We start from the raw sequence: 14088 nt of genomic DNA, 5'->3' as shown, positions 1-14088 counted from the left end.
CCTGAGAGAGAAAAGGCACTTCCCAAGAGAAGGAGACAGTCAAATACCGGTATGTGTTGTCTGGAGCTAAAATGACCTTTCCCTCTGTATATCATACTAACTGGCTAGGCAGCACTCACAACCAAGTTGGTTTACATTAAACCTTCACATGGCAAAGTAATACCAAGGAATGGACATTACTGAATATGCTCAGCTAATTTTCTTCAAAGAGTAATACTGCAATGTACTGTCTTGTACTTGAGAAAGTTAAGATGTACTGAATTCCATAGAAATGAACAGGATATGTTAGATGCACTGTGGATATGGACTGGTACCCAAGACACAGTGTCTAAAGATGCTATTTAGATCTCAGTCTTGATGTTTTATGAAACAGTGTGGAATAGGCATCATTTTATCTTTCTGTGATATTTCTCCTGTATTTGTTTAGTATTTTGTTTAGCAAAATTATTTCTGTTGAATAATAGCCATTTAACTTACTTAATTAGATTCTTATTGTACTTTTAGTGTGAAAGCCACTAGAGAGTACAGACCAAGTACAGATGCAGATTTATGAGTGTATTTATCACAGAGGCTTTGCAAATTACTCCACAATGTTCATGTTTCTGCTGACACTTAAGAATCTAACCCTTGCTCTTCTTTCATATATGCTCAGATACACCAATAACAGTTAGGCAGGGTAAAAAGCAGTCAAACACGGCAAAAAATGTGGGGGGTGAGGGTGGGGGAGAAGAATCATCATGCCTAAACAGGGAGGAATTCTTGACTGAGAAAATGAATAGGGAATTACATTTCTAAAACATATTTTTGAAAACAGAAATGTTGTTTTTGTTGTGACTACAAAATCCCAACTGCATACAGTATGTCGTAAACTGACATTTTAAAAAATCAACTCTGTTCAGAAGCTATCATGGCTAGAGATGGCACGGAGTGATTATACAAGTCATCTCACCTCACTTCCAATTCAACAAAGATAACTTGCGTAAAGGGAACACACAAACTCCAGCTATACAAAGGAAAGCTTAAAGCGGGGTTGGGGAACCTGTGGCACTCTAGATGTTGTTGAGCTACAACTCCCAGCAGCCCCATCCAGCATAGCCATTGGTCAGGGATGTTGGGACCTGAATTCCAACAACATTTGGAAAGTTACTGCTTCTTCGACTCTTAAACTAAAGGTAATGGCACATGGGTTTTCCACAATGTGTTAATATCAATTTTTCAGTGCCGAGTGTTGACTGTTTACTTTCCCCACATTCATTCCTAGGAAGACATGCAAATGTTATACCTGAAAGTTAATACATATTCATTTCCCAGGGAAGAATTGGAATCCTTAGGCCCACTTCCAAATTCCAGCTGCCTATGCATCTTATCTCAGGAACAGATAATAATTTGCATTTGCTCCTTGGTAATGTTAAGAAAAATGACATGTCATCACTGCACAGCATTCCTCTATCCCCGCTCCATTTTCTTAGCTTTCATCTTTGGGTGGGCAGGAAAATGCTGAGTAATAGTCTTATTATCATTCACACATTTTATTCAACCAAATGTTACTGGAGGGAAGTAAGGGAGACATGGGAAGTGTTTCAGGTTAGTGGTGGCAGCCACATAATATTGATAGCATGTAGTTTGGGCCCAAGAGACAAATAAGCATTTGTGCATTTTGACTTCAGAGGAGGAACAACAAAACTAATACTTAGCAGGGAGAAGAGTGATCTTAAATAATCCCTGGCTCTGCTATCATTGACATGATGTGTATCTGCACACCAGCATAATGTGTGCCACATCTTGCTGTGGTTCAACAACACGTTGCTACCATAGCACAAGGATTAAGATTAACAAAATGTACTCAAATGGTTCAAGGAAGTGCATCCACCCGGTGTCCCTGGCCCAGTTTTCCTGCATAGAAGAAGAAAGAAAGAAAGAAAGAAAGAGAGAGAGAGAGAGAGAGAGAGAGAAACTAGGGAAATTGGAGAATCTGAACTATTTTGTTTTCCTTTGGAAGCAGTCATGATAATAAAAAAGCAATTAGTCACAGGCTAGTGAGTAGTTCTTTGTGCACAATGTTCTATGTAAAGCATCAGTCACACAGACTATCACACAGGGCCCCAAAGGCAATTATAGTCGACAAAGAAAATAAACACAAGTAGGTTAGAATGTATCAGAGCAGAGGTAGGACCTGTGGGTGAGAGGGACTGACGAGGAACAAACAGAAACAGATCACAAGGATATCTGGGACTTCTTGAAGGGATGTGTAGGGTCACAGTGAACAGAAATAATAAAAAATATACAGATAATGAGGGCACAACTTTCCTTAAATAGAAAACAGAGAGCACGTATTACATTTGTGTGTGTGTGTGTTTTTAAATTGTTGCATGCTACCCCAATCTCTGAGTGGTGCAAGATTCCAGGGGTTCCAGGCACTTACCCAGGGTTTCTGTTTCCTCTGGGAATGAGGAACAGCGGAGACTGTGGTGTCTTTATGAGATATGGTTTATTCACACATATATGCAACCTGTGGCTATGATGGGGGGTGGGTCACAGCATTCATTCCCCAATAAAGTCCTGCCACAGCCTTAGATTCAAGCAGAAATCAGGCCTGGCTCTCTCTCTGCCTTTTCAGCCTGCAGCTTTTGCACCCAGCTCTTAGCTCACATCACAGCAAACCCTGTCTTAAAAACTCAGGCTTTGCCCTTCTATCTAAAAGTTGAAGGAGGAGCCACACCCATCTGGAACAGAGTCCCCTTTCCCTTTATTCTCTTAAGCACTCATACTTAGTGGGCCATTACCAGGCTGGCCTGGCTATTCCAGGAATTAGAAGGGGGCCCAGGCACCCCCAAACTCATAAGAATATATAGCAGCTCTTGCATATTAAGTGCTATGAGGAGGGCTTATAAAGCATGTTTCTAAAATGTTTTGGGAAGTCAAAACATATCACTTGACTTTGATTTGCAAGCTGCTTGTCCATTTTCCATTTAAAATGGAAAGCTAACTAGGCACCCTTCATCTTTGACTTACCATCCCACGGCTGTTCAGCCAGCTAAACCTTGCGTAAGTCCCCTCTGTTTATTTCAGGATAAATATAAATAATTGCCTAGGTAACCATTCATTCACAGGATGATGAATGCCATCACTTGTGCTCTTTGATTGCCTCCAGTAAAACATCCTTTCTGTGAAAGACTATCAACTGATGAAGTGCTTCAAATCACTGTTACTTTATCACTGTTTAAATCATATGACCATGCAAATCTATTCGCAGTGGGCCCATGAAATTAGGGCTCACTGAGCCCTATAGTTATTTGGGTGTATGCAGGTGCCATATTATCATTCAAGGAATGATTTTTTAAGTAAAGAGAGCCAAAATATTGCATTATGTTTAACATGGGCTACCCATTTACTATTTTATGTACAGTGTGCACATAAGTATCTAGTCACTCAGGATGATAAATATTCACTGCTCAATTTTCAAACATGGTTAATGAATGGTTAAAGGGAAATCATCTCTTTAAACCACCAGGAAATTGGATTTCCCTTCCCCTATGCTTTTCCATAAGCCTTTTTCTAGACCAGCTTTTAAAGACAATGAGATGAGACTTATTACATTAGCTGTCCACTGAAGGTCAAACTGGTTCAGGTGTCTGCTAAGGTTTTCAAATAGGAAAATCAAAAATCAGTTCCATTGGGAATTGTCAGGATTTCAGTTTATATCCGTAGATTGTTTCTTAAATCATTCAGGACAAAATAAATTGAATTCCTGCATTGTTGATAGCCTACTTTCTCCACATTTTTATGGTCAATGATTCAACACGTTTCAGTTTAAACGATTAGACGTACAATCTGTGGCTGAATCATAAAGGTCAATCTGCCTGATTCATTGCTGAAAATTAATGCTCTTTTCTAGTGAATGTTTTCTGGATGGTATCTTAATCAAGTGCCAGACAAAAGAGGAGTAATTCATCACGAGCCACCTTTCCTACTTTAATTTCTCTTTACGTTAGAACACAACTTTATAATACTGGATTAATAATACATGCATCATATAGAGATATACCACATTAATACTCATTATATAAATCATTAATGAATGCTTAATAACATTTAATTCCTTGTGGAGTTTGCTGGCAGTTGCATTAAGCTTTGTAATTTACAAACTATTCACACTTCCCTTGCAGCAATAGAGAAGGCTAATAATAATAATAATAAAAACATTTGTATGATCTCAGCATATGCCTTCATGTGGGTAACATTCAGGAAGGCTTGGCTATAGCCATGGTTTTATCTAGGGGCACTGGCTCATGGGAAGATAAGCTGTTTTGGGCCCCCTTAGTATTTTGGGGAAGGGGGCCCAGGGCCCCCCATTGTGTGGGGCACTCAGACATGTGGGGCTTGGAGTGGCTCTTAATATCTAATGAGTGAAAGATGGGTTATAAACATTTTAAATAATAATAAAATATGATTTATTTGACTTTATAGAAAACAATTCCTTTCCCAAAACAATATTTGCTCTTTCTGCTACAGCTAAAATATATACCTGGTGCTGTTTTGTATTCATCACAATTGTCAGGTAAGTGAGTGGAATAATTATTATTATTATTATTATTATTATTATTATTATTATTAGAATCTAGGGTTTGTGCAAACCAAGGAAGCAGACTCAGATTAGTACATTAGATCTATGCACTCAACTCCCTTTTGGATTCAGCAAATCTTGCAGATGTGATTGTAATAGTGGAAAGCATATTTCAAACTGGATGCATTAGATGACCCTCGGTCCCTTCCAGCACTAAAATCCTATGATTCTGTGATACTCAGTTTATTTTTCACTCCCCATCTAAGGCAAAAAGTACACATTACTTTAGCATCAGAATGAACATATCCTGAAACCCAGGTTTGGGGGGGGGAGCCCTCATGGGCCAAACTGGGACCAATGCAGGTCCAAATCTGGTCCATGGGTTGCCCACCCCTGGTCTATACTACAGTGGCTTCTAGGCTTTTCAGACAAGAGACCTTTCCAGCCCTTCCTGGAGATTTTGAGATTGAACCAGGGACCTTCTGCATGTAAAACAGATGTTATATCATTAAAACTATGGTCCTTCCCCCTTTTCATTGTGGAAAATTAAAATGGCAATCCGTACACTCAGAAGTGTTAGAATTCCTGCTCCATGATTTCAGTCGTGGGATTGTTGTCTATCACATGACTTTATATGTTTTGACTCCACAGAGTGGGATGTGACGGAGACAGGGTGTTTGTGTTACTGTGTTCCATGAAGTGGGACTATTATCCTTTGTTCTTTTTCTCTTTGCTGTCTGATGCTAGAGAGAGAGGGAGCCATGTTGCAGTACTCCGTGTGTGTTTATATGTAAATAAAGTAGATTAGCCAAAATGCTGAGTTGTTGAGGTCTGTCATGCAAGTTGCGAAGACTCTGTGGATCCCTAAGTGTGCCGGTGTCTGTTGGCATCAGTCGCTGTGATGTTCAAGCAGAAGAAAGCTCTTGAAGCTCCCGAACGATCGACCAGGAGGGAGGGAACATGCCAGTCGTGAATGTCTCTACCAGGGTCCTACTCAAGTGTAGGCTGAACTCCTGACAAGAAGACGGGGTAAATCACCCCACCCCACCAAGAAGGGCTCCAGACAGGCATCAGGGGTGGGTACTGCCAGGGTGTTGGGGTCTCAGCAGCTGCAAAATGATGCCCAAAGTTTAAAAATGAATGCCAAGCGTTCTGCTAAAAGCCTGCTGAAAGTTCACATTCTGCAACATGAGGCACATAATATTTTCCTTCTAAGGATAAAATAAATCTTACAAAGCAATGTGTCCTCATGAATGACACAGATATTAGGCATAAGAAACAGGCCTGTAATAAACAAGATATTTCTGGGTTCTTGCTGACAGGGTGTCATAGCAACAGCTTGAAGTTCTTGCCTAAGAGGAATATCTTCTTTAGAAATGAGGGACTTTGACATGTTTTGATAAGAGAGGTCACATGGAGGTAAAAAAAACCCCAACCTATACGCATTAGGAAAGCTTCATATCTCTCTCGTATTGGAAACGAAAAAAGAACCTACCATGTAATTAAATTTATATTGTCTTATATGCTCTTCGGAGAAGAATGCTTTGTGCAAAAAGGTCAAACCATGAATTTAAATTGGGATATTATGATAAATGAAATGATCAGCATTGGTTCCAATTTTAGCAACCAAAGTGATTTCTTTTTTTAAAAAAGGATTCTAATTTAGGAACACTTCTTGGCCTCCCCTCAAAGGGAAATAATTATTGCCTGGATCTTCCTAGTAATGCCAGCTCTGCTGTTCACTTGTTTCAAGAAGTGGTGATTTGGATCCAAAGGACACGCCCATAGAGTAGACTTCCGGATTAGCGCGATCTGGAAATGGCGGATTCCCTCCGAGCTGCGGAGGGAATCGGCTCCACCGAGGACGGGTCTTGCCGCGCCGGCGACGCGGGGACCCTTAGAAACCGCAGGCGCTGAAGCCTGCGGACAGGAAGACTCGGTGGGCACCTTAAGCACCCCCCCTGACCCTCGAAAAAGGGTACGGAGGGTGGTGTGGCGCTGAGAGTCGATTGACACCTCGGTGGAGCGGAGCCGCGAGCCACGACCGGAGAGCGCTGACTTTCTCCCTGGAAATTTGGACTGAAAGAATTAACCCGTGAGTAAATGGAATTTGGCTTTAAGAAATTTTTCCTTTGAATTGGAGACGACCGGAGGGTGTGCTAAAAGGGAGTCCGCACCCCCCCTAATTACAGACAATTCTTAAGCAAAGCTCAGAGAACTAAGGCGGAAAAGATACACTTATACATTATAAAAGAAACTTCTTCCACGATTTAACAAAGGAAGTGTTGTGCTGGAGAGTGAGGAGAATTTTTTTTTTTTGTGAAATCCCCCCCCCCCCCAGGACCAGGGAGAGTCCCGTGTTTGAGTCTGGTGCAGAAGAATAAGCTGTCAAAAGAACTGTTAAATGGACAGATTGAAAACTTGTTAACTGATATCCCTCTGAACTAAAAGTTAAATTGAAACAAAGTGGTTGGAGACTTGATAGAAAGAAATAAAAAAGATTTGGACTGTTGGAAAAAGTTTACAAAGTAACCAGAATCCCTCTAGGGGGATTCCAAAGCTACTACAATGGCGGCAGAAGGAAAACTACAGGCAGAGATAAACAGGATGTTTTATCTTGTGGGAATATTGCAAGAGCAGAGTCTGAGTATGAACAAACAATTAATGACCTTGACTTCAGGAACAAGCAACTCTGCTGAATGCATGAAGGATTTGACAGGAAAGGAATCTGCAGCCGAAACAGAAAAGACATTCCAAGAATCGGAGGAAAGAGAGCAAGGAGAGGAGAAAGAACAATTGAAATATACCAACAAAAAGTCCATAATGGTGGAACGCAAGGGAAAAGACTATTGGATTATCTGGATTACAACACTGCAAAAGATGTTAAGGATGAAGGAGGGGGCCCCTGAAGTATCTGGAACACAGGAACTCGAAGGATATAAGAAATACGATTGGGGCTATCCTTTTGATCATGAAAGACTGGTTGACTTTTGGCAGCAGTTGCTATCAAGCATCCATGAGGGAAGAAAAATTGGAGTGATGGAGAATGGATTGTTTCGAGATTTGATGACCGATATAAGAGACTTCCAACAGAATCGACGGAGAGGAACTGAAAGGGACTTAAAGGCTTCGGACTTGAGGAATCCGGGCTAAAAACTACGGTTGATTTTTATTTGAAAAGGGACCAGAACCTGGGAAGGGGGGAGGGGGAAGCAGAAGGGTAAGAACGACGATAAATTTTGGGTTGGGTGAATAGGGTCTATATTTAAAAACGGGAAATCGGGGGAAGGGAATCTACGCCGACCTTAGGGAAAAATTTAAATGTTTATAAGAGCTGGGGATAAGAGAAATGGGGCTAATTACGAAGATATATATTTAAAAATATCAATTATAGGTTAAGAAGAAGAAACTAAAATTTGCTGAACGAATCATGGGAATAGGGATGTATGAAGAGGGGGTGGGGGGGAGTCCGGGGAATAAGGTTAAGAAAACAAGGTGTTGTGATGATATCTGTTTTGTTTTTGTTGTAATTTGTGTGTTTGTGTTTTGTAACTTGTGTTTGTCTTTAAAAAATGTGAAAACCCAATAAAAATTATTATTAAAAAAAACACACCAAAGGACACGCCCATAGATCCAAAGGACACGCCCTTATAGATCAGTGGCTAGAGCCACATACAAAACAAAACAAATTCCTTCCAGTAGCACCTTAAAGACCAACTAAGTCAGTTCTTGGTATGAGCTTTCGTGTGCATGCACACTTCTTCAGATACTTCAGATAGAGCCACATAGATAACCATGAACCTATATTGCTGGAGAAGGGAAACTCTGATCCTAACCCTCTGCTGCCTTGTGGGACATCTTTGGGAGAAGAAAGGGCTAAGGAGTAAACCCTACACAAATCCAGAGTGGAGTCCGTGAGACACTTGGATAACATCCTATACCGCCTCCTTCCAGCAACTCCTGCAGCCAAGCTGGTGCCAAACTTATCGTTCTGCTTTCCTTTGGACCACATCAGTGAGGCCAAGATTGGGTCTTGTCATCTGGGCAGCCCTGGGAAGGTAACTTCAGTATTGCTGATGCAACAACACCAACACAGGAGGCAGCAGTTACAGGTCTCCAGCAGTTTGATGTCACCCCATTGTCTCTCAAGACAGACGGGTGCCAACAACAATAATATTGATGGGGACTATGTTTTGTTTTCAATGGATTTTGACTACTGTTGTGCTAATTACTTTCATTTCTACAGAGTCTGTGCAGGAGTGATTGATCTAAAGTTCTGTCTACATTCTGATGTGTTCTCAAAGGTCCTTTTTGTGGGGAACTTACAGTTCCAATAGGATCCATACTGGTACAAGAAATGGCAAGTTCTAGGCAAGGGATATCTCTCTCTCTCTCTCTCTCTCTCTCTCTCTCTCTCTCTCTCTGTGTGTGTGTGTGTGTGTGTTGCAGCATTTGCACCTGGGTCAGATAGGCTGAACAGCATTCCCTGCCCCTTCATAATTTGTAGCCTCAAAAGGAATTGATGGATCAGAAAAATTTAGTGACTCAAATGACCACTTTTCAGCCTTTTGCCTTTTTCAGCCTGAGGGTGACATACCCTCATAGACAAGCTTCTGGGAGCCGACTGCCAAGTGATAGGCAGGGGCCAGAGGCAAAAGTGGTTGAAACAAAGGATGTGACTCTAATCCTTACACTTTATCTAGACTCCAGAGAACAATTCGGGTATGTAGAATTGTCATGGAGTTGTGACTGGGGAGTAATATATTATTGCAAAAAAAGAAAAGAAACCTGCCAGCTAAGATAGTTCATAATCTTTCTGAGATCATAGTTCATACATTTTGTCCTGAGTTTGTTAAACATTTAAAAAAATTCTCTGCTAATGTCAATTCAGATAAAGGATATTATTATAGTACCATGTTGCATTGGGTGAGCCTTCGGTAAGAGAGTCCTATGTAAAAGAAGAGTAACTCTCCTTTTGCTAGAGGGTAGAGGAAATAGTGGGTGACAAACATGAAGTAGTACCATTGTTTAAACTTGTTGGAGTAGGGTGTGTGGAAGGGAGCCTTATCTTTACACACACACACACACACAACCATAGTGGAAATTTTCCCCAGTGGCACAAATAGGGGCATTTTTCAAAGTGTCTAGTTTTACGGATTGGGGGCCAGGCAATCTATTTGCAGTGGGATAGTGAAGAGAAATCCCTCATGTGCAGTCTTCCCAGTAAGCATCAACTCCATGGCTAGGCCAGTAATTAATTAAAGACAATACATAGCTGCACACTGAGCAAACATCTCATTCGGCCTTAAGGCTGCAGTCCTATGCACACATATATAAGGCATGCCACTTGCTGGAGAGTGGGTTGTATGACACTATGGGGACAACAGGATTTTATATTTATTTGTGGCACAAAGAAACTAGTCAGAGACTGTGCCCCCTCCTTCTCAACAATGGACCTGCCATTAGTAAGCATGCCTGGGAACCAAAGGACACAGAGATAGGATGGCTGTCACCCATTGCCAAAAATCTCTTATCTCCTTATGCATACTTTCTAAGAGAAACACACACTGACTCCTACAGCGTTGCCCAAGACAGATATTGTCAATGTAATATGCATTTCAACCTATAAATGATATGTAAATTTGACACCGAGAAAAGCCCATGATTTGGTAACTGGATGGATAATCCCTTGAAGTTATGATATTTACAAGGCAAGACATACACTGAAGGTTAGGCTGCTTCTTATCAAAAGTGACAGGATTCATGAGCACTGAGATTCTGAATTCTGTGTCACTTTTTTAAAAAGCACATGTACGCATTAAAAAAACAACACCTGAGTCATATACACTGATGGAAAGGAAAAGCTCGCGCAATTACAGCTGGGGCTAGTTAGCTTTTAATAGGAAGACAAAGTCAAGGACTACATACATAACAATGCCTGTCATCATGAAAGTGTTCTGTGATATAATTCCATTGCAGAAGGTATAATTCTGGCTCAAACCACGATTCCGTGACAACCTATTTCACAGTAGCGAGTTTTCAAGGGTTTTGTAATCATGGATAATGTACAGATTTACAATAACGAGGTGTCCATGAGTAGAACAGCAGGATTATGACCCATTATTTTCCCTCAGACACATTCATGGCATGTACAAGTATGAGCAGTATCTATGAAAGATAATATTTTTTGTTGAATGATGTTAAGTAAACATGTTGAGTATATTAAAACCCACCTGTTAGTGATTACTAACCCTGGAGTGTGGCTCTACAAGGCTGTGACCAGAAAATGTTGCTAAGAAGAAATTTAAAGTAAATTTAGGAGCCCCTCCTTTGGTAAGACACCTGAGGAATTCCAAGGGGAGCAACGTTTTGGGGTCATGATGCTGGACTAGCAGCTCTTATGCTTTTAATGAGGTGCCTTTGGATTACCTTGTTCTCATCCCGAAATAAGTATTAATAGCAGAGTGTCACCTCTTATAATGGAGTTCATGTCCATGATTCCATTGAGAGAAAAAGGGGGTCTCTGATAACATACACAGTAAAAGCAGGAAGAGGAAGAAGGATCACTGGCCAGGTGAGCTGCTGGCTACACCACTCAGCATTATTGTAAAGGAGGAAACACATGTAATGATATGCACGCACGGAGCTTCTCCATGTGAGCAGGTTCTTGCCTGCATGGAGGAGTCTCATGTGTGTAAGCTACTTTTCTACAAATGCCGAATGTTCAGGCCCCATAGTAGCCAGTCAGTGCATCAGAGCTAGGGTTGTCCTGAATTGACAAGGATCATTTCTCATCCATTAGAAATTACAGTGGTACCTTGGTATGCAAACATCTTGGTTTGCAAACATTTTGGATTACAAATATGTCAAACCCAGAAGTGTGTGTCCCAGTTTGCAACCTTTTTTTGGATTACAACCCTTTTTTTTGGGGGGGGGGGAGATTACGAACAAAAAAATATTGGAAGCCCCATTGGTGAAAGCACACCTTTGTTAACAAACTGTTTTGGTTTACAAACGGACCTCCAGAATGGATTATGGTTGTAAACCAAGGTACTACTGTACCTTATTCAGTTACACCAGCCCTGTGAATGTGACCAGTGGACACGATCTTTTCCCCACTCATATGTTCACTTAAAACAATGGAGTGTACATATTTGCACATCCCTACAATGAAATCTGAATGACCCAAGTTAGTAAGCAAAGGGGTGGGTGGGTGTACAACACCATGAAATTCCCTGACTGTCCAACCTGGAGTTGTAAGGGTATACATGTGCATAATCAACTTGAGAAAATAAGTGGGACTTGTCTATACTCCATGAAAAGATCCTTAAAGTTATTTATTTAGTAGTGCTACAACAGAGGATTACTGACACATTGATAGCAATTGCTGGTATGGTTGGGGATTATATGCAGCTGCTATTACACCACCATCACTAAGGCACCAATGGTTGCTACTATATGTTACTGGATTAGTGAAGCATTTAAAATTATTGCAAGTCTTCTGCACTGCCACTTCATTCAAATTATGCTTTGCATTACTGCATTTCAGTAATAACCAAGTCCTAAGAATGCAATGGGATAAAATTTCAGTCATGACCAATTTGTCTCATTGCTTTCAGCTGCAATTAGTGGCAACTGGCCTTTGCAGGAATAGGAATTATATCAGTAAGCTCTGTTGAACGGTATATTAATTACAGGCAGTATCAATAAACTGCATACCAAATAGGAGAGATTATGTACTATAACAGTTAACTATGCAGATGAGGCTTCTATAAGAGCAAATATCCCAAATCTTCTTCAGCAACAAGAAAAATAGTAAAAAGTAACTTCAGTGACAGCAAAGATAGGCTTAGCATTACCTTCAAAATTCATCCTAATCTTTCAATGAATTTAAAATCCTTCTTAGTTCCAGTTTGATGGACTTTCAGGACACACTCTCATTTTAAAAAAAGAAGAAAAAAGATACCTTGGTGCTTGTCACTTGAAATGGAATTTTTGAACCATTTGTAACTGGGGATGTCTGTCTCTCAGTCGGTCTTGAAGGGATTATATTTGTAGTGGGAGGCTGATTGTGCAAAACTGAAGACAGGCAGAGTTGTACGGTCTCCTTCAGAGCCTTCAGCTGTGACTCCTGAGGGGGGAAATGTCATTCGATCTTAACAAGAGATTACAGAGGATCATATTTTACTCTGCACTTTTTATGTTCACACTCTACCATTTTCAGCAACTAAAAAAATTGAATGAAAACCAATTGAATGAAAACACAGAAATGAAAATAGGAACCAGGCATGTGACACAATGGCTAAGTGTACTATTCCATTTTTTTCTCATAGGAAAGAGGCATTTCTGTTTGGGAACTCCTAGCTTGTTTCTCACCTCAGCTATCTGTGTTTCACACACTGGAAAGAGGACGGGATGGCAGTGGATTCCCTGCCCTTGTGCTTCTTCCAGCCTTGGGTCAGCAACTTAGCTTTGGCCATAAAAAAACACAGATTCCAGGCGGTATGAACTGGTCCAGAATGCCTTGGAAGGTGGTGGCTCTTCTGTGTTAGATTTGATAAAGCAGCTGCTAGGTGGCCACATATAGCGGGTGCTGTGCATTGGATTTCTGACATTATCAGGGAACACTATGTTTCTAAGGGGAATGTGAGAGGTTCCAATAATCCAATGCACTGCTAACCCTACACCTTTCCTCACTGCTGCTTGTACAACAACCCTCAGGATGTTGTGACGATGATGTAGGAGTAAGGAGTATAAACAAGCCCCCCATGGGAAGACTCAAGCCCCTACCTTCTGTCTCCCATCACAGTGTTCATTCCAACTGGACTACCAGATGGATTTTGGTGCTGATCCATGTGAGCATTTTGTTCTGGTTTTCATCCTTTCCTTGGATATGTAGTCTGCCTCTTGCAAAAAGTTTGTTGTCCTCACCTGGGCACCAGGACATTTGTGCTAATTTCTGAAAAGTGTCTATGTGGGGAATATTAGGTACTGGAGAGAACATAGACTATGTGACATGTGCACTGGATTATTGGTGCCTTCCCTGCATGTGAAAGCATTATCAACAAGACACATCCATCCAGGGGATTTCATTATGGTGTTGCCTCTGCTGCTGGTGGAACAAAGAATCACCTCACATTATGCTGGCATCAGCCCAGGCATAGTAGCCACCTAGCTAGATGAGATTGCTTTATATTTTACAACATATTCCTGTCTCAAGAAAATTTTCACACAGCACACATTTTCTCTCTGTAATGATGCTCTGTGCTATAGGTCTTACAACATCACATCTTTTGGGTCCCAGCTGTATTTGGGTATTTGAAGTTGTAAAAATCATAATGATGCTCTTGCCCCTTCCTGAGCATGTTGAGAGAGAGGAAAGAGAGATGGCTCTTCTTCATCATCTTCAATGAACAAATGCCTGTACTTAGACTGTCATACTGCAAGAACTTCCCTCCTCTCCAGGGGGAATACTCATTATGCATACAATCAAATATATGTCTACAGTTTTACAAGAATAAGAT

The 14088-nt window shown here is 40.9% G+C and overlaps 1 protein-coding gene across 4 annotated transcripts in view; it reads right to left on the bottom strand.

Annotated features, from left to right (window-relative positions):
- LUZP2 (leucine zipper protein 2) overlaps positions 1-14088 on the bottom strand; it is a 349517-nt gene that overhangs the window by 53270 nt on the left and 282159 nt on the right. For all 4 annotated transcript variants that reach the window (XM_081835527.1, XM_081835525.1, XM_081835526.1 and 1 more), the window contains one exon: positions 12531-12695. In XM_081835527.1, the coding sequence (XP_081691653.1) occupies positions 12531-12695 (165 nt within the window). The remainder of the gene's footprint in view (positions 1-12530; positions 12696-14088) is intronic.

The sequence above is a fragment of the Podarcis erhardii genome, assembly GCF_964252035.2.
Source record: "Podarcis erhardii genome assembly, chromosome: 1".
In the NCBI taxonomy this organism is placed as follows: Eukaryota; Metazoa; Chordata; class Lepidosauria; order Squamata; family Lacertidae; genus Podarcis; species Podarcis erhardii.
This window is presented reverse-complemented; position numbering and strand designations above follow the sequence as displayed.